Raw genomic sequence first — 27,148 nt, forward strand, 5'->3', positions numbered from 1 at the left:
GCAGCACAGCTGTGAAAACCCGCACACGCTAGTCGGCATGATCTCTCTATCTTCACCACGTATCCATCCAATTGATTGTATATAACAGCGTATGGCGATTCTGCCCCCACCTACCCATAGCCCCCCCCGCCCCGTAACCCCCCCCCCTTATAAATGTAAGCATAGCATGGATTGGATGAACGAAAGGGGGGGCTCGATGTGGCGAGAGGGGGAGCGAAGCAGAGAGAGAGAGAGAGGGGAGGGGGAGGGTAGGTGGACGCCTGGGGGTGGGATATCATTTGCGCTGTTTCTTGCAACATCCACGCGGCGTGATGTGATTCCCCTGATTCGCATGATCATCAGCAGCAGGAGGAGCAGCAGCAGCAGCATCATCATCATCATCGTCGCAAGTCAACTTCAAGTCGAGACGCGCCGCTAAGAGAGAAGTCATTGCGAGATTAGTCCCCGTCTGAGAAGCGTCGTTAATTGAAATCCCCGTTCTTTTTTTGCGTGTTGCGTGTTGCGCTCCTATCCGCTCCGTCCAAAAATACAATTTGCGTAGTCAGCGAGTTCGCACAACCCGATCATTAACATTCAGAAGACTGCACCCAACCGCGTGTAGCGTTCCAAGGGAGATTTTTGATGAGATTCTTAATATAATAATAATTCTAATAATCGTCCAGAGTCATTTTGAATCATAGAGTCAGTCTTATATTGATAGCGCATCTCTTGACGAAGCTGGAGTTTGCAAACACATCCTTCTTATTATACGTCCCACAGTCGTTCGTCACACACAACAAAGAGCATCCCCTCCCCCCGCCCTCCCACCCTCTGCCCCCCTCACCTCTTTCCCTCCTCTTTCTAGGCTACGTAGACTGTTGGGGCAAGTGCTGCTAGCGAGCACCTCGTCACATCACACACACACACACACGCGCGCGCGCAAATATCTTTATCGCATTCCCAGAGCGACTCACACCCCTAGAGCGACTTGCTCAAACTCATCGCTCCTCTGTTCGCGATGGAGTTACTAGCGCACGCGTGTAACTTCACGTCGTCGTCGTCGTCACCACCATCCTTCTTCTCGTCCGCTCCCGGCGCAACCCCGTGCACTCCGGGCACCTCCCCCGTCACGTCGCACCCGGACGCCGATCCGCGCGGCGTCGACCCGAACATGACCACGGTCCCGGGCTCGAACCTCACGGGCCCTCCTCTTCACCCGCTGCCCCTGCTGCCCACGTTCAGCGCCGCTGCTCGGGTGCGTGTGTGCGTAACGCTCATCCTGCTGCTCGCGTCGGCGACTCTCAACGGCATGGTGCTGCGCTCGGCGTGCCTCGACAGGCGAACGCGAAGTCGCCGCCAGCGCGGATCGCACGTGCGCCTGCTCATGCTCCACCTGAGCGCGGCCGATCTCCTCTTCACTCTCCTCGTGATGCCTCTGGACGCCGCGTGGAACGTCACTCTGGAGTGGCGTGCCGGCGACGCCGCCTGCCGCCTGCTCATGTTCCTCAAGCTGTTCGCGATGTACGCGAGCGCATTCGTGACGGCCGTCATCAGCTTGGACCGCTACTCGGCCGTGGTCAACCCGCTCGCGTTTGGCCAGGCGAAGAGACGCAGCCGCGTGACGCTCTGCCTGGCGTGGGCTCTGAGCGCCGTGCTCGCACTCCCGCAGGTGAGGAAGGTCGTGGCTCCCGGAGTGCCCGAAACTCTCACCGCGCGCGCCTTGTCCGACGTTTCTCTCCAAGTGCTCAACTCCGCGGATGCCCCGCAAGGTCTCTACCGTAAAAAACGCGCGCAGAGAAAGACGTCTCCCATACGCGTTTTTGGGTTAAACTGCGCGCAGTTGCCGGCGTGATGTCCGATGTTTCGCTCCGAGTGCCGGGAAGTTCTTCGGGAAATTAAACGGTTCCTGAAGATGATGAATTCACTTCCTCGAGAAGCGGCCCCCAGAATACGGTGCGAAATTTCGGGCGCCGCGTGTTTTCCGGATCGTTCCGCGCGCTTGTTTCCGGCGCAGTGTCCGACGTTTCGCTCCACGTGCCTGGGAGCTTCTTCGGAAATTGCGTTCCCCAGAAGCCGCCAGCGCGCGGAGCGAAACGTGGCCGTGCACGCGCGCCTGTGATCTAGCGCGTAGGAGATGAAGGGGGGTTGGTGTATCACGCTGAGATTTGTGAAGCTCCCCAAACTCCGCTGGGACGCCACGTGGACAGGAAGTGGCAGTACTGCACTGTGAATCAAGTGGATCGATGAATCCACCTGTGCAGAACTTTTAATGTTACCCCCCCCCCTCCCCTTGGAAGTATTGTCAGGACATTGCTCTGAGTTGGGTACTTAGGCTGGATTCAGATGTCACGACCGGAGGTCATCGATTTGTTTAATTAGCTAAAAGTGGGGTAATTTTAAGCAACAGTGGATGGATTGGTGTGCAGTCGGAACGCTTTCTGAAGCAGTTTTGTGTTTGTTGATAAAGGCGTAGCCAGGCAATTGCTCGCTCACGCCACTGCTGTCGGAAGAGCCTCTACAAGGGGTAGACATCGAATGGCTCTATAGACTGCAGGGTGTGTACTTTTGCCTACTCTGCCACGCGAGTCAAACGTCTTTGGAGAGGTGCAAGCACCCACATCTTACCCACCATTCATGACCCGCCCCTCTGCGAACTACGGTGGTTCAGAGGCGAGGCAATTCAAGAAACTGGCTTGCACCAATTGCTTGTTGTATATGTATACTGTATGTTGAACTTCGTTCGCACCGTACCTATCCAACCGTGCTTAACGGAGGTGTTTCAAGTGCCACCGCACGTAGCCAACCGTGCTAATTGGAGGTGTCAGGACAATAGGTCGCATGTGCAGCGTGATCCCCTTTACACCGCGTGTGTGCGTGTATGTGTGTGTGTATGTGGGGAGCGGTGGTGTAGCGGTTAGCGCGCTGCGCTATGAATGAACCTGGCGACCCGGGTTCGATTCCCGCTCACGGCACAACACCAGTGACGATTATCTGAACCGGTCCTGGGCCTCCCCTAGGTCGACTCAGCCTTAAATGAGTACCTGGTGTGGTGTGTAAACATCGCCACTGGGGAGGCAAAGGCGGTCGGGCGTGGTGCTGGCCACCCACCCCCTCGTGTACCGTTCCGGCCTTCATAGGTGCTCGCTAACAGCACTTGCCCCTACAGTCTGTCAAGGCTACACGGAGGATCTTTGTCTTTGTCTTTGTATGTGTGTTATGGGGAGCGGTAGTGTAGCGGTTAGTGCGCTGCGCTATGAACCTGGCGACCCGGGTTCGATTCCCGCTCACGGCACAACACCAGTGACGATTATCTGAACCGGTCCTGGGCCTCCCCTAGGTCGACTCAGCCTTAAATGAGTACCTGGTGCGGTGTGTAAACATCGCCACTGGGGAGACAAAGGCGGTCGGGCGTGGTGCTGGCCACCCACCCTCTTGTGTACCGTTCCGGCCTTCATAGGTGCTCGCTAACAGCACTTGCCCCTACAGTCTGTCAAGGCTACACGGAGGATCTTTGTCTTTGTATGTGTGTTATGGGGAGCGGTAGTGTAGCGGTTAGTGCGCTGCGCTATGAACCTGGCGACCCGGGTTCGATTCCCGCTCACGGCACAACACCAGTGACGATTATCTGAACCGGTCCTGGGCCTCCCCTAGGTCGACTCAGCCTTAAATGAGTACCTGGTGCGGTGTGTAAACATCGCCACTGGGGAGACAAAGGCGGTCGGGCGTGGTGCTGGCCACCCACCCTCTCGTGTACCGTTCCGGCCTTCATAGGTGCTCGCTAACAGCACTTGCCCCTACAGTCTATTAAGGCTATACGGGGGATCTTTGTTTTTTTATGTGTGTGCGCGTGGACACTACCACGGTGGCATCCGAGGCGTGAGTGTCTCTCAAAATGTCAAACCGCGTGCTCATTCCTTTCTGGAACACTTCTGTGCGTTCTCCTCCCTCCAGAACACAATCACGCGTGCCAGAGCTCTCATCATGGGACCCCCCCCCCCCGCCCGACCTCTCAATGTCCTGATAATGTCATTGTCATTGTGCTCTACGCCTTTTGGCGTCCTCTGGTCTAACACGGTTCGAGACGAGGCTCTAAAGAAAGCTGTCTCTGGTGTGGACCAATCAGTTTCAAAGACAACGCATATGCTACCAGAGCATGTTTTTTTTTTGCATGTTCATCACGAGTATATGTGGTTAATGCTGACCTGATTCCTTGCAAAAGGTTTCTGTTTGGTGTTTTAACATCTTAACACCTGGTTTTTTTTTTGCCAGAAAGGGTAAAACCTATTCTTATACAGACCTCTCATGTATGTACGTATGTATGTTGAACGTCTTTCTCGCCGTACGTAGCCAACCGCGATAAGCATCACAGTTGCGAAGCAATATTTGCTGCGTGACTCTTTCTTTCTACGTTTCGAATTTTTTTTCCCATCTGCTAAAATTTCATATTGGGAAGCTGTCGTGGTGTGATGGTTAGCGAGCGCAATGGGACTTGTAATTTAGATGCCGCCTCAAGGGGAGGGGAGGGGAGGGGAGCGGTGGTGCTTGCACATTGAGGGAGGGAGGGGAGGTAGGGGAAAAGGGGGGGGGTGGAGGAGACGGGCACTCATCCAGCAGTGGATTGACAAATGGGTCTGCAACGCGCGCGGCACCTTCCACGAGTGAGCGCGCACGTGTGCCACTCGCGCGCGGCGCTTCGCACTTCACGGCGAGGAAGACGCGAGCGTGGAGAATTGTTCTCGCGTGGCCCTGATTTCTTCTGCGCGTGGCCTGTCAGCGCTCCTTTGTCCGCGCTCAAAGCGCTATTTCAACAACAACTACGAAAATGATTGCAATGTGTCGTGAAATCAGCACATACCTAAACACACGCTGGATGCTACGGCGCAAGGGTAAAACCCGGGCTGGCTTTCCCCCCCCCCCCCTTACGGAATGGACTTCACGGATTCGGGCATGAGCGGTGGTGCTTGCAGATTGAGGATCACAAATAAGGTAAAACCCGGGCTGGCCACATTAGCCCCTGTGGAATGGACTTCACGTATTCAGGATTGAGCAGTGGTGCTGGCACATTGAGGGTCCTGAGCAGAATTTGTTTAAAATTCCGGGATGGTCACAATTCTCGCTGCGGAATGGACTTCACGTATTCCGGCGTCAGTGTTGGTGATGGCACACTGAGGATCACAAATAATGTAAAACCCGGGCTGGGCACATTTGCCACCACGGAATGGATTTCACGGATTCGGGCATGAGCGATGGTGCTGGCACATTGATGGTCCTAAGCAGGAAATGTGTAAAACCCGGGCTGGTCACGTTTCCCCCTGTGGAATGGACTTCACGCATTCAGGCATCAGTGTTGGTGATGGCACACCGAGGGTCGTTAAAATAAATTACTGTTGAAGACCCACCTCCTTTCAATGTGTAAACTCTTCGTGAGATGGCTGAAGAGATATCGACACGAGATTGAAATGCAGTGAGTGAGATGTGAGCATAGATATACAGATGGTACAGATGTAGTGAAATTAATCGAGATGTACACAAGATACAAATATGAAGTTACGCGAGAGGAGAGACGTAAAAAAAGATAAGGGACTAGATATTATCTTCTTGTTTCTTTCGGTAAAGTCACGTAGAAGGGAAGTAATAAAATAATAAAAATAAAACATAATAAAATAATGTGAGAATTATATTATATTATTTTATTATATTATTATATTATGTTATTATATTATTATCTTATTTTATTATATTATTTTATTTTATTATGTTTTATTTTTATTATTTTATTACTTCCCTTCTACGTGACTTTATCGAAAGAACCAAGAAGATGAATCCCTGCAGTCACGAAAGCTTTAAATCGAGACTAGATATTAATTGGCGTTTTAATGTTAATCGGCATTTTATGTTGATTGGGATTTAAATTCGAGATAATATTTGATTAAACTTTTTTTAATATTTAACTCTGAGGCCCCTTTAACTGCTTGGGACCACCTCAACCGCGGCTTAGTTTTGCCTGTAGCCTAGCATCACCACTTGATCGCCTGGCATACAGAACGACCAACATTTTTTTTGTATTTCTCCCAGGCAATAAAGTGAGAAGAAAAAAAAGCGGAATGATATAACTGCTGCAGTTAATGGAGTCTATCATCCTCTCACTGCGTTGCATTGCTCATAGAAGTTCCAAGCGCTTATCTGTGCCTTAGCCAGCAGGCACAGGGGATTGATACAGGAATTATTTTTTTAAGTGATCCATAAAAGGAAATCGGTTTTGGTGCCACAAATATATAAGTACGTAAGTTCAGCATGTTAGCACGCCTCAAGTGAGGCGAGAGAGAGATAATGAAAAAATTAACCCGTAAAAACAAAGTTTTTCACTATAAATCCTTTATATGCGTGGCGGCTAGAGTCCTCTCGTCCTGTGGCTTGAGATGGCTGCCACCTATGGGTCAGATGATTGCCTGCCACCATTAAGCAATTTGTAATAAAATATAATTTATTTTTTTCTTAAAAAGTTTACAATTTTGGGAAAAAATTTTCACGAAAATAAATTGTCACGCACAACGAGTCTGTGTGCAAAATGTCAGCTCGATTGGATCACGGGAAGTGGGTTAAAAAACGACGAAAGATTTGCACGGTCGTAAGTGCGCAAGCAAGCAAGTGAACTTAATATAAAGGATTTAACAAGTAAACCCGTAAAAACAAAGTTTTTCACTATAAATCCTTTATATGCGTGGCGGCTAGAGTCCTCTCGTCCTCTGGCTTGAGATGGCTGCCACCTATGGGTCAGATGATTGCCTGCCACCATTAAGCAATTGGTAATTAAATATAATTTATTTTTTCCTAAAATGTGTAAAATTTGGGGAAAAAATTTCACGAAAATAAATTGTCACGCACAACGAGTCTGTGTGCAAAATGTCAGCTCGATGTGGGTTAAAAAACGACCGAAAGATTTGCACGGTCGTAAGCGCGCAAGCAAGCAAGTGAACTTAATATAAAGGATTTAAAAAGAGAAAGAAAGATCAGGAGGAGAAGAGCGAATGAAAATGCCCTCCGTGTTTGGAAAATAAATGAAGAAAAAACCCAACAAGAACAACAACAGCAGCAACAACAACGTCAACATCAGCAGAATCATTAAAATCAGCGCTGGGGTCGTGCACATTCAAGTGCCTCGTGGGTCGAATTGCATCGCGCCAAGTGCACAGGGTGCGACGGTGTCGATTTGTGGGTGGGAATAAATAACAACAACAATAACAACAACAGCAGCAGCAACAAAAACACCTCAACGCGTTCGGAATTAACGCCGTGGCCTTCGAATGAATATATAAATGTGTATATAATAGGAGACGTTTCGGCCAATGGTCCTTTTTCACGGGACTTTCTCTTCAAGAAAGGCCCTTTGAGAGGGGGCCTTTGCTCGTAACGTCACCTATTTGTTTCTATTAAGTTCAGAGTCGTCTTGGTTCTTTCGGTAAAGTCACGTAGAAGGGAAATAATAAAATAATAAAATAAAACATAATAAATTATGTTTATAATAAAATAATAAAAACAAAACATAATATTATTATTTTATTATTTCCCTTCTACGTGACTTTACTGAAAGAACCAAGAAGATGAATCCCTGCAGTCACGAAAGCTTTAAATCGAAATTTAAGTTCAGAGTGTTGTTATTGACGAATGTGTAGTAGCAGCAGCATCGCCAGTGAATTCCCTTCACGTCAATATCGCTGCCATCATTGTCGTCATCGCCCGTCCCTGTAGACAAATACCTCCGACCCCCCCCCACACATTTCTTTTTTGGAATGCATCTACTACCACAGCATGAAGCCATACAAAAAAACGTATACTGCTATTAGTACAACTGCATTTACCCAATGAAATAGCAATGCTGCGATTGGCGCACCGACGCTATGAACCTGTGGCCACCTTTTAACATCAAGCCCCCCCCCCTCATCCTCCTCCCCCATGCGGGGTCGTGGGAGGTGGGGGAAAGCGTGCGGATAAATAATGCACGGGGCCAGCTGTCGGCCACAAACGTCTCACGCGCTCCACGCGCCGTGAGTGAGAGTCCGGGGGATGACGGAACGCGCTTCGGCGATTCGGACAGCGAACGAGAATGAGAAGGCGACGCCTGCTCCGACCGGCCGCTTTGGTTTGCAGGTCGGATAGTTAGGTTTTAAGCAAAAAGAACACAAAAGCAAAATACCCACTGGGCCGCGAGTTGTTTACAAAGAGGTCACCGTACGGCAAAGGGGGGGTTTCTCTTGAATCCATTTGTGTAAACCAGAGTGTCCATCTGCCACGTGTTGTTTTAATAAATATGTAATGTGAGGATATATCCGGGTTGCTGATGGGTCACACCTCGTTACGATGATTGGCTCTGCCGGTCCTGACCCATAGCCAATGGGGCGAAGCCTAGGGGCGTGGCCCTGACGTAATGGGAAGGGGACATCTGTAAGTAGAGGATTGGTTCTGCTGGCTTTAGCCACAGCCAATGGGGGGACGAGTCAGGGGCGTGGTCCCGGGAGCGTACGATGGAGTCTAGAAGATTCCATAGAGGTTAACCAGGATTGGTGGAAAGGTACCACGTGACCCGGGTGTTAAAAGGGGTGGAGACGAACAACACGTGGTCAGATCTGGAACGAACGGAGGGTGAGGCCAAGCTGGAGCGGGGTCCAGGCTGCCACGTGGCCACGCGTGTCTCTCTCTCTCTATCCCTCTCACGCTGTCTGTCAGCAGCGTGAAGGAGTAAGATGGGAGTGTTGTGAACGAAAGACAAATAAAGACCGGATTCCAGAAGTCGCTTCCACGACCTTTATTACATATATACACCGGGTCCCTGCAGTTGTTGCGAGAGCGTGCAATCAATCCGTGGACCGGTTGTTAAAAGTTGTCTTGTGTCTCATCTGCAAGAATTGGCCGCTTCATCACATTATTGCCGGCTCGCCTCGCCTGGCATTAAATAAGGGGGAAGCTGCTATCGATATTTGTGTCAAGGGCCACGCCGTGTTGATAAGAAGTCCAAACAAGCCCAGCGTTAGTCTGATTAAATGGTGAGGCACCGGGTGGCGAGATGTTAACTACCTCGCCTGGTATACAGGAGGTCGTGGGTTCGATTCTGATCCTGACGCCTGCTGTATATTTGGAGTTTGCGTGTCTCTCTCTCTCATCATCATCATCACGGTTGCTAGGAGATGTTAACTACCTCGTCTGGTATGCAGGAGGTTCGTGGGTTCGATCTCGACCCTGACGCCTGTTGCTGTATATTTGGAGTTTGCGTGTCTCTTTCTCTTTCCCCGTGGATTTTTCTCCGTATCCTCTCTCCTCATATTGAAATATGCGTTTCGAGTATTTGGCTGCTATACATTTCTACACGAGAAGCCATGTTCGTCGATGTATTATGTGTGCCCAGGTCGCTTCTGAAAAAGAGTGGCTTTTACCTTGCTAAACAAAATAACGTTTAGTTTTAGCATCACTACATATCACAAACACAAGGCCTCCGCAAAGGGAGCTCTAAAGAGAGCCCCTTTAAAGGCTAACTTGGCCTCCTCTCCCACGCCGGCGATGCCCCTGTGAAGAGGTGGGAGTTCCCACACTTTGACCCACCACACGCGATCGAATACCCGCCGCGAACACATTTACACCGCTTGGTTGGACAGATATTCTTAGGTTTTTTTCGGTAAAGTCACGTAGGTAAAAAATTAAAATTAATAAAAGTAAAATAAAATACAAATAAAAAATCACGACGTTTCGGAGGCAACACAAGCTTCCGTCTTCAGGTGGAACCGTCACAGCCACGACAGCTGTATCAAGTAAATGGTTGGACAGAGTTTCGGCGGAGGATTTAACAGCTTGCCCCTTTAAAAGCAAACGATGAACTACGTTATTATTTTACCAGGTAAGGCCCACTGAGCTGTAGAGATCCTTTTCAGAAGCTGCCTGGCCACAAATGAAAGCGCAACGAGGAGGCTTGTCGTGCGGAAACGTATCGCAGCCAAAGACTCTCCACGCGTGTTTCTAAATGTGGAGGGACAAGCCGGAGGACCCGGCGAAAAATCCACGTGACCACGGCGAGAGCATGCCAAATACAGCAGGCGTCAGAGTCGGGATCGAACCGATGACCTCCTGTATACCTGGCGAGGTAGCTAATATCTCACGGCCGTGGCACGCCGGTAGATCGAATCGAACCGATGACCAGAGGTCATCATGGACCGTTCCACCACGGCAATATCTTCCACCTAAATGCGTTCTGCCGGAAGACAGATTGCCTAGGCAGAATTGATACATAAGCACTATGGTGGCAATTCATTTTAATAAGGTGATGTATTTGTAACGTTAATCTTGTATCGCGGAAAGCCTCACTCAAGACTGAATTTGGCCAAACATTCCACGCAATGCACATGAGCCTTGTGGCTGTGTTTGTTTATTAATGTTTCCTGTTGTTGTTATTATTGTTGTTGTTGTTTATACACAAATCCCTATTGATGGTTTGACAGTTACAACAAAAACAAGAAAACACGGAAGCGTTGTGCGCTCGACGGTGACCTGGCAATTAATGTTACTGTGTTGGAAACAAGCCAGTGGTAAATAAATAAATAAATGTTCCACACAATGATAACAAAAATTTTAATGCATATAATTGGACGCAAAAAATGTAATTGTGCCAGCAATGTGATTTCTGCAGTTTGTAGCACGACCGACACAAACAAAAGGGATTAACACGTGGTAGCCTTTCGCTAAAAATATTATCCACAGTAGAGATTGTTTTTGGTCAGATCGTGTAAATATGTGTCGTTAAATCCGCCACCACCCGACACAGCCAATAAGTAAGGTTTGTCACGTGAACAAAGCATGCCAATTGGTTACTAGTTCAGCACACTAGTGTGGTGTAGAGTAAACCTACACCATTTACAAATCCAGTACCGTGACGTTTCGCCGGCAATCACAACCAGCATCATCAGGTGACAGTCAGAATTGTGAATAAATCCCCCTCCTGTTTCGGTTTTTCAAGCGACACTTATAATGTACGCGATTTAACCCAAAACCCCCCACCCCTTTATTATAGACAAAGGAGATACACAGATGTCGATGCAACATTCGCAAAGCATTAATGGATCCGTGTTTACATTGTCGCAGTTGTGCGTGTCATTTGTGTGCTTCTTGAGCATCACTGAAATGGCCGTGGCGAGCGCTCCTCCGTGGTCAATTACGACGTTTCAATTCCCACGTTGGAGGCATATTCAGGCAGTAGCTGCCTCCCACATTGGAGGCGTCTTCGTGCTGTCAAAAAAAATCGCGAAGAAGAAGAAAAAGAAAGCGACCGCTTGCCAAGGCTATTCCAAAAGAGCAGCTTTTAAGAGCATTTATCATACAGCGAGCCGTGAAAAACCTTAATCCATACATTGTGAACATCATTATCAACAAAACCAAGAGTGATAGGTGGGGGCGGAGGGGGGAGGCTTGGGGGGGGAGGTAAATAAGAGAGAATCGCAGAACAGATTTGCGAAAATGGCTCTGATGGGCTTAAGTGGGGCCAATCTTTGACCTCAGCACTTCGGCGTTTCCGTGGAACTCGTTGCTCAGGGCGCGTCGTCGTCTTCATCGTCTTCGTCGTCGTCACTGAGGAAGCGATGAGTGTCCCGTTGACGTCACGTGGCTTTGTCTGTGAACTTCTCTCCCCACTAGCCTCTCGAAGTGGCCAAGGGCGGTCGGAAAATCCGCAGGCTCTGGATCTTTTTGAAGGGCTGCTTCATGGCTCCCGGCGGCACGACGATCATTTTCGATTAGCGGTGAATGTCTACAAGCCCAACAAATATTTGTAATGCAGCTTTACAAATCATTGCGCGCGTGCTGTTCTCCAAAGAGGGGGGTTACGAATTGCATGGTTTGACGTTTACCATCAAGGACCGTCTTGCATTCGCATGCCGTGCAACTCTCGAAATATTCATAGGGGGGGGTATCTTTTTTAACCGAATAAAAAAAAAGATTCCTCTTCTTATTCTATGATTCTTTCGGTAAAGTCGCGTAGATAGAAAAAAATCATAATACAAAAAATGAAAATAAAGTGAATAAAAATAATAAAAATATCACGACGTTTCGATCGCAACACAAGCGGCCATCATCAGGAACAGGGGAAAGTTTTAAGTCAAAATCCCTCTTCTTGTTATTGTGGTTGCCGATCCCTCCTCTGCTCTTAGAGCCGCACCGTTATCGCTTGCCTCTGATTCTCGGTTGCGCATTTCGTTATGCCCACCGTGAAATGCAATGGTGTAAAAGCCCCTGCGAGGAAATAAACGAACGGGGCCATTCTTGTTAGACGGCTCGCAGCTTTGGCTTTCTAACCCGTGAAAGCAATTTTGTGTCACGGCGATTTCACGCTCAAATAAGCCACGTTAAGGCAATCGTAGCACATCGTCTGTGGTTGACATTGCACGTTCCTGTCGCAGGACAACCACTTTTGACCCATTCACAAATTGCAAACTATTTCATTGACTCCCCCCCACACACCCACCGGACGAACGATGTTCCGGATATGAAGGCGTTAATTTATTAACGTAAAATATGCCCCCTTTAGGGAATAGATTTGGGATATTCATTATCTGGGGATGAATGGAGATATTGAAATTGATTATGCTGTGTATGACGTATCAATCGATACGCGGACCGATTGATTTATAACAAAGAGAGTGGCTACATTAAGAGGTGACCCGGGCGGACGGGCTATAATGAGATGTTTCCTCTAAATAACCGCCGCAAACCCTTAGCGGCGAAATGCACTCATAGGGTACAGATGATTGAAGGCTCAACACAACGGTAAAACCGAACGGCATCTCTTTCACAGACAGCACGTGCACTCCGACTCTCGCGCCCGCGATTGGCGGTTGGCTACGTACGGCGCGAAGGAAGTTCAACGTACGTACGTACAACACGTGTAGCATGCCGACGCTGCTGTTGAGAGAACGAGTATCGAGTTTAGGTGGAACGAGGGAATGGTCTCTGGGTCGGGTCACCAACGATTGCACGAAAAAACCTCGGAAGATTGAAGCGAGTTCACAGGTCAAAATCTGGTTTGCAGTTTGCCCGCTTAATCAAATAGTGAGAATAATTGTGTTTAAAAAAAGTGTCTTTCGCGCACATTTCATTGGGCGTGGCGGTCGTGCCACGAGAAAGTGGTAGAGGAAAAATGCAGACACCCCCCCCCCCTTGTTTACATCTGTATGGGATAGAGCGTTTCCCCCTTTCACACACGTGGGGTTTTCTCCGGGTGCTCCACTTTCTTCTCACGCGAATAACGCACTCAGTGATAGGCTGAAAACAAATCTTAGTACGTAGAGGACCGCAGAACTCGGGCAATTGCTGATAGGCGCTGGCTCATCACCGTGTGGCCGCTGCCTTCTCTGTGGTTCCTCCTCCTGGTCACGTCTCCGAGTCGTCCTCTCTCTCTCTGTCTACGAGAGCCGAGGAGCCAATAGTGTGCTGCAGCGCGTTACAAGCGGACTGAATAAATAAATAGATAACCCGCTGAACATTGCGAATCAGATAAACGTCAAAGAAAGTGACGAGAACAGCAAAGGAGGCACAGCGGGGATGAGGCGGGCGACAGTAAATGCCTAAGCGCCCGACATCAGCAAACGTGCGGTGGAATGACCACAAATTAAGCTGTTAAGAAGGTGTTAAAGGCCAATGGGTTAATGGACTCGAGTCATATATTATTTTCACGCAGAAACAAGCTTTTGACTTAAAGCTTTCGTGACTGCCGGGATTCATTTTCTTGGTTCTTTCGGTAAAGTCACGTAGAATGGAAATAATAAAACAATACAAATTAAACATATTCTTAGGTTTTTCCGGTAAAGTCACGTAGGTAAAAACATTAAAAATAAAAATAAAATAAAAATCACGACGTTTCGGAGGCAACACAAGCTTCCGTCTTCAGGTGGTACCGTCACAGCCACGACGGCTGTATCAAGTAAATGAGAGATTGTAGGAGCTACCACTCCGTTTATATAATGGTTGAAGATATAATGGTCATAATGGTTGCCCCACCACCTTCTCCAACCATTATATAAACGGAGTGGTAGCTCCTACAATCTCTCATTTACTTGATACAGCCGTCGTGGCTGTGACGGTACCACCTGAAGACGGAAGCTTGTGTTGCCTTCGAAACGTCGTGATTTTTATTTTATTTTATTTTTATTTTATTTTACTTTTTAATGTTTTTACCTACGTGACTTTACCGAAAAAAACCTAAGAATATGAATCATTGCAGTCACGAAAGCTTCAAATCTAAAATTAAACATAATAAAATAATTCTCACGACGTTTCGGCCACAACGCAAGCAGCCGTCCTCAGGTGAAGAACAGGTATGTCGATAAGACCGAGTCTGAAATGTCTTGTCTTATCGACAGACCTGTTCTTCACCTGAGGACGGCTGCTTGCGTTGTGGCCGAAACGTTGTGAGAATGATTTTATTATGTTTTATTTTTATTATTTTATTATTTCCATTCTACGTGACTTTACCGAAAGAACCAAGAAGAAGCTTTTGACTGTTAAGGTAAAACAGAAATTTACCGCGTCATGGAATTTGACTCACTCCTAGCTCCGTGAATGTTTATTTTAAATTGCCCCGACATATGACAAATACTATTCGTGGTACAAATTAAAAGCGTGCTGTTAGAGTGTGTGCTGTAATGCAGAGGGCTAAGTGAAGTCGTCAGTGGTTCAGCACGTACGGCGCACTGCAGGCAAACATCTGGCGCATCACCTGCTGCAATAAATAAATAAAAACATTCCTTAGAGAAACATCTTCATCCCGTGACAAAGTTACGTATTTCTTTTAGTTCGATCGCGCGTCAACGTGAATTTGTCGTTCAACCCACCTCCACCACAAACAGCCAATCAGCAAGGGTTGCCAAGTGTGCGGAACCTGCCAATTTGTCACTAAATCAGCAGCACCGGTTTCTGCGTTACAGAGCAAAAACCCGCACGGACATTTACAATTTGAGCACGTTGACGCTTCGCCGGTAATTACAGCACACCAGCAAGCATCGGGCGAAATTGTAAAACGTAACTGTGAGATGGCGGAGAGAAGAGAGAGAGAGAGCGAGAAAAAAAACTAAAATCAACGAGATAAAAAAAACGGAATATATATACAACGGCAGATCGAATATGTAAATGAGAGGGCTTTGATCGGCAAGGCAGTGACGAGACGAGAGGAGCGCGCCTGAAGACGGATTAACGAGCTGCATGGGACTGAAAGTAAAACAGACGGACGCGAGGCACGGGCAGGGAGCTAGAGGCGGGATCGGAGACGAGACGGAGTGAGATCGAGTGGCAATGTCAATCAATGACTCTTTGTCTTACGTGGCAATATCGCCCTCGATTAAAGGAGGCATGGGTGCACATTGCAGCGGAACGGGAACGGTGGTGGGGGGGGGGGGCGGCGCACGGAGCAAACAAGAATGAGAAAATAAAGTCTGTCAAGACCTCAGCGGCGAACGTGGCCCAAACAAAGTTAAATCTGCAACCACGCGCAGGTTAAAGGTCATCATTCTTTGGTTCTTTCGGTAAAGTCACGTACAAAGATAAAATAATAAATTCAATAATAGCATACTACGACGTTTCGATTGCAACACAAGCAATCGAAACGTCGTAGTATGCTATTATTTAATTTATTATTTTATCTTTGTTCGTGACTTTACCGAAAGAACCAAAGAATAATTCCTGCAGTCACGAAAGCTCCAAAATTAAGATTAAAGGTCATCGGCGCGTAACGGAGTAAGCACGGGAGAGGCGAGTTAGTCGAAAGAAGAAATGAAAAGTGAAAAGTTAAATAATTGCTTTTCTTTACTCTTTTGATGTTACGGGGAAGGCGAGTCTGAGCAGGGGCATCTTGCCCAGGCAGCGGAAATGAGCGCTGCCTGGTGCCAGGCTGGCGGAGTGGAGATACAGATACATCTTCTTGGTTCTTTCGGTAAAGTCACGTAGAAGGGAAGTAATGAAATAATAAAAATAAAACATAATAAAATAATTCTCACGACGTTTCGGCCACAACACAAGTAGCGATCCTCAGGTGAAGACCAGGTCTGTCGAGGCGACAGCGTCTAAAAGAAAACACCACCACGCTTGGAGCGTCTATTTAAGCTGGGTTGGAAGGGGGGGAAATTTAAAGATATACAGATAGTTTGGGGCAGTGCTTGAGTACGGCTTCGTCCCCCCCACCACCCTTCATCAATGGGACAACGCGAAGCGGAAGATTGCCGCATGTCGACAACGTGTAATTTTTATTGTACGGATTCTTTGATTTAAACTTTCCACGCGGCCCAGCGATTTGCACTTCATGCAGCCACGGAACATTTGCTAAATTGTGACGTGCGCTGTCAGGCCGCGAACAGCACCGCACCACTCGTCTAATTGGGGCGACAGCAAGTCCAGAGATTGATGGAGCGTAACATCGTGGGGGGAAAGAGGCGATGCCCGGGAGAAGGAATTACAGCAGGCAGTGGGTTGTTAGCCTAATCAGCGGCGTGATTGAGTGCTGCTCCCTCTCCCAGGAATGGCCTTTTTGTTCTCTGATGACTCCGGGCCCCTCCATCGCGTCTTCGGAAGTGTTTGGATTATTGAAGCGGAAGCCGACGGATAGATGTCAGGGCAAGCAAAAGCATTGGCATATTTGCAAATGTCTGTACTCCTCTATTTACGAACGAGTTGGGTTCCAGAGGTTTCTTCGAAAGCCGACTTGTTCGCAAGTCCGACTTTGCCCCTGTAGATTCCAAACATGTTGTACGGCCTTTAAACTAAACACGGGAATGGCTTTAAAAGTTGTATAATCTCGTGTAGACGGAGATGTCACTGGCACTTGATGTTCTGCAGATGTAGATGCCACCACCGCCATCTAATCCGCGATGGTTGAACTTACGACTCTTGATCCGAACAGGCACAATGGATGTACGGACAGGTTTGTTCGTATCTCTAAAGGTTCGTACGTCGAATGTTCGAAAGTCGAGTTGTCCCCGTAGTTACCTTTTTCTGGTTCGTGTCTCAAAGTGTTTGGGCAACGCGCTGATGAATTGTGCCAGTGTTTCAGAGGGCCGGCCCCTAATAGCGGCAAAGCTCAATGCCACATTTTGGGTTCACGTTGGATCACCTTCGTGGGAGTAATCGTGGTGCACGCGCTTCCCTACGTCCCACTGTGGACGGACGGACAGATGCACCGCACGTGTGTGTGTATGTGACCTCCTGCCAGCGGGCGTTCGACACTTCACGTGGCCTCAAGGTGCACATGGCCTGGCACAAGCGTCGTGGTGACGTCACCGTCACTTAGTGGCGAATGGCGGTTGTTGTTGTATGTTGAACTTCATTCGCAACGTACGTAGCCAACCGTGCTAACCGGAGGTGCCGGTGGAAGGACAACGGCATTTCTAAAGAAATGAGTTATGAATCTAGATTTAAAAGTGCATAGCTCCGAAGCGGCTTCCCAATGTAGAAACAATTCGTCCAACAAACATTTCAGGGCAGAATCCTTTGCTCAATGAATCGTGAGATTCCGCGAAACTTTTCGACAAGGTGAACAAGGACATTCCTGTTAAGATGTTCTAACACCAACTAAGTACCTTTTTGCAAGCCATCAAATCTGCATTAACCACACGTACTTGTGACAAAACATACAAACAAACGTGCTCTGATAACATACGCAATATCTTTGAAACCGATTGACCTACGCTAGCGGTAACCTCGTCTTTGACCTTCAATCACCAGTGTCAGGTCAGAGAACTGCCAAAAGACGAACAGATCAAAGAGAAAGTAAACCCTAATCTTATTTTTCACACTGTGATATTGGCAAAAAAAGGTCCCTTGATAAGGACGTTCCGGCTAGAAGTGACAAGTATTCAAAATACCCTTTTACATTTTTTTAGAGAGGGACACATCCAGATAATTCAATTGCTAAACAAATGACTCCTCTTTGCAACGATAGGAAAAAATAAACCTTGGTCACGGTCCATGACTTTGAGCACGGCGGCAGTGCATTGTGCTTTCGCGTGCGTCCCACACACGGCACGTTTTCTCTCTCTCTCTACTCTCTCTGTGTCAATCAAGCGCGAGTTTCGTGTCTTTTGTGTATGCGCCCTCGACGTGCATAGCGAGTTGCTATGTACAGCGAGCCCAATGAACGGTGACGGGCAGTGCAGCTTGCGAAGTTCCGCTGGAGTGGAACGGCTTTGCGCTGCAGGAGCCCAACCCGAAAGGTAATTCTGCCTACTCTTTCACGCTGGCATGCCGTCTTACGGAAGGGTCGGGAGTGCCCACGGCTTACCCTACCACAATCAAAGAGCAACTGTGGTGACACCAGTGTATGCTGATGGGTGGGTAAAGGCGGTGGTGAGTTGGGAGGGGGGATGTAAGAAATGTTGCATCGGTGGAGATGGAGTCGAACCGGTGAACCTCTGGATCGCAGGTCAAGGGTGCTGATCATTGCACTGCGGCAGCAACATTGCCCCGTAAATGGAATGAATCCATGATTTAATCAAAGAAAGAAATATAACCGGACAGCAGATTCGAAATGTCGAATATCGGTGGATCTTCGTCCTTTGATGCAATATTCATATTCTTAGGTTTTTTCGGTAAAGTCACGTAGGTAAAATTTTTATAAAAGTAAAATAAAAAATTAAATAAAAATCACGACGTTTCGGAGGCAACACAAGCTTCCGTCTTCAGGTGGAACCGTCACAGCACGATAGCTCTTGTGTTGACTCCGAAACGTCGTGATTTTTATTTTATTTTTATTTTACTTTTATTAATTAAAAAATTTTACCTACGTGACTTTACCGAAAAAACCTAAGCATATGAATCCTTGCAGTCACGAAAACTTCAAATCTTTGATGCAATCTCATGAACCCAGCTCGCGCGCGTAGGCTGGGGACATGCCGGGTGGAAGGAGAAGTCCATAGCGCAGTGTTCGACAAGAGCGCGCAGTCCGCACAGTGCGTGTGATGGATTGCGTCGAACATAAGCTCAAAGCGTCGTGGCAGTGCGTGGCAGCAAGAAATTGTAATCCATGGGCGACGCATCTGTTGAGTCGCAAGATCGATAACCCTCCTCCTCTTCCTCCTCCGCCAGACTTGTCCGGAGGATTCTGAGCGATAGCACCTGACACGCCAATGTCCCTGGCAAGCGACCTTGACGTCCACATTGTTGTTTGCTTGTTGTTTGTTCGTTGTTCCCGAACACCCTGAACCTCAAATTGCCAATTGATGCAACCGTGCAGTTTGATGTACTGATGGTGGCAGCTGCTTTTGTTGTTGTTGTTATCAGAATAATGTGTAACCTCAAAAAAAATTGGCAGACATGAATTAAACCCGGGCTTGTGTATCCTTGGAATAGATTCTATTTATTTGTCGATTTATTATTTATTTAAACGAGGACATTCAAAATGAAAAGGAAACGCGAAGCAATTGGCAGGAGTGCTCCGATGCGGCCGCTCAAGAGACGAGTGACATTTGTAAAACTCCAGAGAGAGGCTACAGGAGGAGCTCTGGAGTTTTTTTTTTGGGGGGGGTGGGGGGTCGAGAATTTGCAAACACAAGCTGGGAGAGGCCAATCAATTCAAGGAGCCTCTCCTCTGTGAGGCTCCGGAGCCGCATGCGACTCTTTAAGTGACGGCCTCGTGACATTGTTTATTAGGGGACCGCCTCCGTCTCGTATTCACCACCACAGTGCACTGCGGCTCTTGTTGTTGTTGTTTGACTTGCATCCCACTGGGATTTTTGCACACAGCGTTGGTGTACGGTGATTTTTTTCTGCAATATTTTGCTGTCTTTTCTTCGATTTTCTGTTTGCACTTAGTCACATATTCACGTTGAGATGTTTTTTGTTCATGTTTTTTTTTTGTTTGTTTGTTGCGGTTGCACCCGATTCAAGAGCCGAATGGCTCACAGGGCTATACTTAATAAATGAACTTGAACTTGAAACTTCGAGCTTATTTATTTACCAAGTTTGACAAACGGCTCTTCTTGTTATGTTGGTTACCCACCACGGTAATAGAGGATCCCACCACGCTACAGACCGCATAGGTTAAGCAGCTCTTTGGGGCTGTCCATAAATGACGTCACACACCTAAGAGGGGGGGGGGGTGGGTGGGTCAGACATTTGTGACGATGTGTGACGAGGGGGGGTTGGGGGTTTGAGAAATGTGACGTCACAAAAAAATGCTCAACTTTAAATAAATATAGACAACACGTTCTACGTAATTAAATAGACTTTTTGATAAATGTTTTCTCCTACAACATCAGAGTGCAGCGGCACATTAAATACGCACTACAATGACAATAGTTTAAAGCGATTTGAAGCATGTTTATTTTGGGTGGGGGGCAGAGCTTTGTGATGTAATATTTTAGGGGGGGTCTGACTTTTTGTGACGCCGTGTGACGAGGGGGGGGGGGCAAAAATCGTCAAAAAATCGCGTGACGTCATTTATGGACGGCCCCTTTCCCTATAGCCAGATGATATCATCATGATCAGCATCAACATCATCATCAGCCATGGTCAATCCACTGCTAGATGAAGGCCTCCCCCAAACCCGCAATCATCTCTCACAATTCTCAGATGTAATAATCCACCCAGCACGTGGTCTGCACACGAGGTGCCGATTTCATCGCTCCGTCTCCCTGGTGCATGTCCTCTCGGACGCGTTCCATTCCTTTCGGCTGCAGCTCCTTCATCGTTCTTGGCCAGTCGACCATCGTCTCCCCATAAGCGGAACAAATCTGAAAGCACGTCCACCAAGGAGATGGAGCGATGGAATCAGTTTGTGTCCAGCTGGTAGGTAGATTACGACATGGCGCCGGCTTGGGGAAGGGTCTTAAGCTAAACTATTCAACTATTTTTCTTGCTGTGGATTTCACACCTGATGATGATTGCTTGTGTTGCAGTCGACACGTCGTGATAATTTTTCGATTTAAAGCTTTCGTGACTGCAGGGATTCATCTTCGTGGTTCTTTCGGTAACGTCACGTAATTCTCACGAATTGTATTTTATTATGTTAATTTTTATTATTTTATTATTTCCCTTCTACGTGACTTTACCGAAAGAACCAAGAAAAGTCAACTATTTGTTTTATATTATTTTACATAAGTATGGCCACATTGAGCAATACAGCTCTTTTTCACAAGCAACGTCGCAATCACAAATGATAGCTCAACGAAAGTGGCTTATCACGTGGAAATGCATCGCAGCCAAATATTCTAAACGCACGATGTCGATTCAAAAATTTCGAGGGGAAAAACCGGAGGACCCGGAAAAAATAGTCCACGCGACCGCAGGGAGAGAGAACGTGCAATACTACAAATAAACAGACATAGTCAGGGGCACGGGATCGAACCCATGGACCCTCCTGTATACCAGGCGGGGTAGTTGGCTTCTCGCCACCCCGTCCGGGTCCAAGCCCGCGGTGACTTTTTTTTATTTGACAGCTTCGATGGTGCCATTAACCTGCGCGCGTGTCCTCTAAGAGGCGTTGCTCCTCTTCCTATCCATCGATCTAAACTCGCCCCTCCTCCTCCTTCTCCCACCCTACACCATGACTCTGACCGTACAAAGGCAGTGGTAGTTACATTTTACATTTGTGTCGTTTTCGTTTGAACTTGGAGGAGTGTCGCCGAACGGTCAGATGAATGGATGTGTCCTTCTTATCTCCTGGCTACAAAGCGGCGTTGTGTACGCGTTGTTCCAGAAGTCTTGTGACCCACAATTAATTGAACCCCTGACGTGTTTTTTGTTTCCTTTGCGTATTCATTTGTGTTTTAAATACACCATAATTAAACAAATTTAAATTAAGTGTTAGAGAGTTAAATGGGGGTCACAAGACATCTAGACCACATCTGTGCATGTGCTTGTACCGTACGGTCCTGAATCAATCCACTGCTGGATGACATCCTCCACAATGCTCAGTCATTGACACTATTGCAACCCCATTTGCCAGTTACCCTTTTATCTGGCAACAAAACTGACACCTTTTTTTACACGGAGTCATGTTTGCATTGACCACAATATCTGCGGTCGGAATGCAAACACAAAACACAACTCTGGTGTACCATGTGAGACTAGGCTCTAAGGAAAGCTGTCTCGGGTGTGGACCAATCAATTTCAAGGACAGTGCATACATTATCAGAGTTATGTTTTTTGTTTGCATTCCGACTGCAGGTATTGTGGTTAATGCAAACATGACTCCTTGTATAAAAGGTGTCAGTTTTGTTGCCAGATAAAAGGGTAAAAAAACAATTATTATAATGCTCAGTCAGTGCGGGTTGGTCAAAGGTAGGGAGCGAATGTGTGTGTGTGTGGCCCTGATCTTCCCACCAGAGCGTTCCGCAGCCGATAACACCTGTTTTCCCGACGGTCGCCCATCCGATTAACTTTCCAGTCTCAGCTCTGCTCAGCTTCCGAGATTTTCGTGAGGCCGGGGGCAATTGGAAAGATTGATACACACGCGTGTCCATATGGGATTCGATGTGTGTGTGCGCGCGCGTGCGTTAATGTGTGCGGAGCGGTAGTGTAGCGGTTAGCGCGCTGCGCTACGAACCCGGCGGACCCGGGGTTCGATTCGCGCTCACGGCCAACATCAGTGACGATTATCTGAACCGGTCCTGGGCCTCCCCTAGGTCGACTCGGCCTCAAATGAGTACCTGGTGCGGTGTGCAAATATGGCCACAACGGCGGCCGGGCGTGGTGCTGGCCAATCACACCCTCGTGTGCCATGCGGGCCCTTCATAGGTGCTACTCGCTGACAAGCACTTGCCCCAACAGTCGGTTAAGGCTATACGGGGGGTCTTTGTCTTCATCTTTATCGAACGCGTACCGTGTTTTACATTTCTCAGACGAGCGGGTGTGGGAGCGTAGAGTGTGCCGTTGGGGGTTTGGAAGCGTTGGAGGAGGATATTGACATTTTTTTCTTTTAAATTAGCAGTCAATTCTCGATTGAAACAACAAAATGCGTAGATGGGCGGATTTTTGTTGTGGATTTTTTTTTTGGTGTGTAGTTGTGTTCTAGCAGAATGGACTTTATCGATTTGGTCGGGGGTTGTGAAATTAGTCAAACGCCGGGCATGTTTTGAACGAGTCTTTTTATTTGGCGTCACATCCCCCCCCCACCCACGGAAGAATGAACCATTGTTGGGAAACAGCGACGTGCGGTCAGGGGAGGCAGGGGAGGCAGGGGAGGCACAGCCTCACCTGTGATACTCCAATGAAAATAGCTGTTACGAAAAGGTAAAAATGATGAACTAAAAATTAAGCTTTTACCACTGATCTGTGTTATAAATGCAATTTCTGTACGATTCCAATCATTTTTAAATCCTTTATATTAAGTTCGCTTGCTTGCTTGCGTGCTTGCTTGCTTGCTTACGACCGTGCAAATCTTTCGGTCGTTTTTTAACCCACTTCCCGTGATCCAATCGAGCTGACATTTTCCACACAGACTCGTTGTGCGTGACAATTAATGTTCGTGAAAATTTTTTCAAAAAATTTACACTGTTTAGGGAATTTTTTAAAAATATTTAATTACCAATTGCTTAATTCTGGCAGCCATCTCAAGCCAGAGGACGAGAGGACTCTAGCTGCTACGCATATAAAGGATTTAAAGTGAAAAACTTTGTTTTTACGGGTTATTTTTTTATAGTCAAAATCGCCAAATTTGCGGAGCTCCGCTGCAAATACAAGGAGAGACGAGAGGTGAGGCAGCGACGAGCTCAGCCTCCCCTCTGATTGCACAACCCCTCAGTAACTGGATGGAGTGCGGGCAATAAGCGCGTGCCCGTTACTATCTCTCTGTGTGTCACCAATGTAATGTTTGTAGTCCCCTTCATTTCATGTCCTCGCCTTCCATACTCCAGGTAACTTATTTCACGTATGTGTATACATATAATTAGGCTCGCTGGTCTCGTCATGAAACTGCAATGAAAAATCACCAGGGGAGGCAGCTATCACATCTGCCTCACTGAGGGGGACGTGTCTAATACGCCCCCTCCGTGAGGACACGCCCCCTCCGTGAGGTCACGCCCCCTCCGTGAGGCCACACCCCCCTCAGTGAGGACACGCCCCCTCAATGAGGACACGCCCCCCTCAGTGTGTAAATCTCGCTCTCATACCAGCCAGTGCCTCCCCAGCCATTGACCTTACCGCACGTCACTGTTGGGAAATGAATTAAACTGTAAGACAATTGCGCCTTCAATGTTTTACACTGAAGCGTGAAGCCACGTGACTGCCTGCGTTATTGAGGCACCCGTGAGATTCCTCGTAGTTCCCACAATGCACGTGTTCATTGCGAAATGACACAATCTCTGAACTGGTCGCTTCGCGGATTTCCAAGAAACTCACCTCTCCAGTAACGCCCAAAGCGGTCCCCAGCTTAAATATACGCTGCCAAGCCTGGTGGTGTTCATTCAGACGCTGTCTTTCCGACAGACCTGTTCTTCACCTGAGGACTGCTGCTTGCGTTGTGGCCGAAACGTCGTGAGAATTGTATTTTATTATGATTTATTTTTTTATTTTTATATTTCCCTTCTACGTGACTTTACCGAAAGAACCAAGAAGACGGTCCCGAGCGCTACATTTTTTCTTGTCTCGAATCAATGCCGCTGGATTTACGCACTCCCGGAAGAAACTGATTGTTTTGAGCAATAAATATCTAAATATTAAGTAGAGATACTGGTACGTGAATTCGACAACATCGGTCTGCTTATCTCTTTTGTTTTTTATATTCTCCCCAACGACGATCATTATTATTATTATATAACAATATCATTTTGAGTTACATATCAATGCCGAGCCCAGCGTAGTGGGAGAGTGTTTGCTTGAGAAAAGATTGACGATTGCAGACGTTAAAGCAATTAACGTTTCAATAGTTAAATAATGACTTATTGATTTTTTTTTGAAAAAAATATTTAATGATTATTCAATTACGACTTAACGGTCATTTGATAATTGATTGATAATTATTACATTATTTTCGGCAATTTTTGTTATTACTTTTTACTTATTATTTCATACTTTTTTAACGCTTGTTTAATGATTATTTTATAACTATTTAATAATTATCTAAGACACGTTCAACGTTACGTTGCACACGAGCGCACTCTATGTGTATAGGTCGGGTTCAAGTAGAAAACAGCGGGGCCAGTGTTTCATTTTAAAGATCGGAAGGCACGCGCCTCGGGTTAGGACAACGCATTGAAGGTCTTGAGCCCGGCACTTGTATCGCACTCACTTGCCCTTCCAACTCGGCCACGTGGATTCCATCCCTCGCCACACCGAGCCACCATCAATGGTGACTGATGTCTGCACCTGCCCTGAGCGCCTGGTGCGGTGTATAGACACCTGTGGCAGGACGTGGTGCTAGCCGTCCGCGCTGCCCACTCGTGCACCGAACATTCTTTCCAAATAAATAAATAACAGTTGCTCGCTAGCAATACCACTTTCCCCAACGGTCCCCGTGCAGGCTACCCGGGGGAACTTTGTCTTTGTAAGCATGCGCCCAAGGCACGCGACCCTCGCCGCTGCGCTCAATTCCCGCGTGCAAAATGCGCAGCGCATGGAGGCTTAACAGCTTGCCGAGGGCTCGCGAACAGAGAGCGTGGCAATGGCGGAGCCAGGCTTTTTAGGTATGGGGGGGGGGCAACCCCTCCAGCAATGACAAATGATAGAGGAGTTGTTAGTGAGTAAGGACTTGTCGCTTGCTTTTTATTGGACGCGTGCGCGGCGATGGCGCAACCATCGACCGCGCTAACCGCAGCGCCACCGCTCCCCGCGGATGAATAATTCCTACTCCCTCACACTACCTGGCACGGCGTGGTGTGGTCCTCTTCGGGTACAGACGGCGGATTGGGTCAACGTTAGTTTAACACGTAGAAGACTTTTGGGTTAGATTGCGTAAATATTTAAGTGTGTCGTTAAAACCCGCCACCACCCGACACAGCCAACTCGTAAAGGTTGTCACGTAAACAGAACGTGCCAATTCGTCACTAGTACAGCACACCGGTGCGCTGCATGCCTATAAAGGGCACCATACTTCACAAGGGATTACCGTTGGTACGCCTATTTTAATAAACACAATAGACAGGAAGGACAATATCAAAGGGCTCGGATAATGCACATGCATAATGTACGTTGACTCATTAATTCCCCCTCCCCCCCGCACTTTGCGCAAGAGCGCAGAAGCGTGGTCACCACATCTACGCCTCTACATAAGGAACGAAACAGGTGGATTTCTCCACAAATCTGGCTGTCGCCTGATGAAGCTAGTTGTAATGACTGGCGAAACGTCGTACTCAGATTGTAAATATTGTAGCTTGGCTCTCCAAGACACCGGTGTGCTGTACTCGTGACGAATTGGCCACGTTCTGTTTACGTGACAACCCTTACTAGTTGTCGGGTGTTGGCGGGTTTTAACGACACGTATATTTACGCGATCTAACCCCCCAAAAAAACCTAAGAAAACGTCATGCGAGTACAACGACAAGGGGCGAAGGCGCGCAGAGTCGGGGAGAACAATCGGCAGACGACAGCCAAAAACGCATTTCGGAGACAAAATTAAGAGTGGGGCTGACCGAGATGAAGATGCTCGCATTCCGCCGAATGAACACGCAGAGGAAGGGCGCGCGCGCGGGCGGGCGGGGAGGGGGGGCAATTCCAAACACCCTTGGGAGTCATGAGCAGTAATCCTGGGCCGTGGCGGTGAGAGACAATGGATTTAGCACTCCGGCACGCAGGGCTGTGAGGTGGCGTGCGGTGGAAGGGGTCGGGGCGGGGGGTGCTGAGTAATTTATTTGGAATAAATTCTACCGGGTGTCGGTGGAGATTGATATGCCTCTTGGGCTCCCGGCGTTAATACCGTGGCGTCTTTGCTCGTCTGGCTATACCCCCCCACCCACCCACCCTCCTTGCCCCCCAGCCTGGTTACAGCTATTCCCATTTCTAGGCACATTGAATTCCACGATGACTATTTCAAGCCCGTGATAACACGATCGTACGCGTTGCGAGCTATATAACACTTTACCCTCGCGATACAATTCCTAAGTTGGCGTATATCTGTTTGCTGTTGGTTCCTAATCGAAATTGCGTTTGAGTGCAGCTGCTGCTGCTGCTGCTGTTGGCGGCGGTTGTTGTTGTTGAATCGCAGAGAGAAATGAACGTG

General features: G+C 47.8%; 1 protein-coding gene across 1 annotated transcript in view; it reads left to right on the forward strand.

The window, feature by feature from the left end:
* The first annotated feature begins 997 nt into the window (after nt 1–997).
* GNRHR (gonadotropin releasing hormone receptor) overlaps nt 998–27,148 on the forward strand; it is a 36,024-nt gene continuing 9,873 nt past the window's right edge. Inside the window, exon 1 of the mRNA XM_061572462.1 lies at nt 998–1,648. Coding sequence (XP_061428446.1) covers nt 998–1,648 — 651 coding nt within the window. The remainder of the gene's footprint in view (nt 1,649–27,148) is intronic.

The sequence above is a fragment of the Lethenteron reissneri genome, chromosome 50 (assembly GCF_015708825.2).
Source record: "Lethenteron reissneri isolate LAM-NWPU_2019-01 chromosome 50, ASM1570882v1, whole genome shotgun sequence".
In the NCBI taxonomy this organism is placed as follows: Eukaryota; Metazoa; Chordata; class Hyperoartia; order Petromyzontiformes; family Petromyzontidae; genus Lethenteron; species Lethenteron reissneri.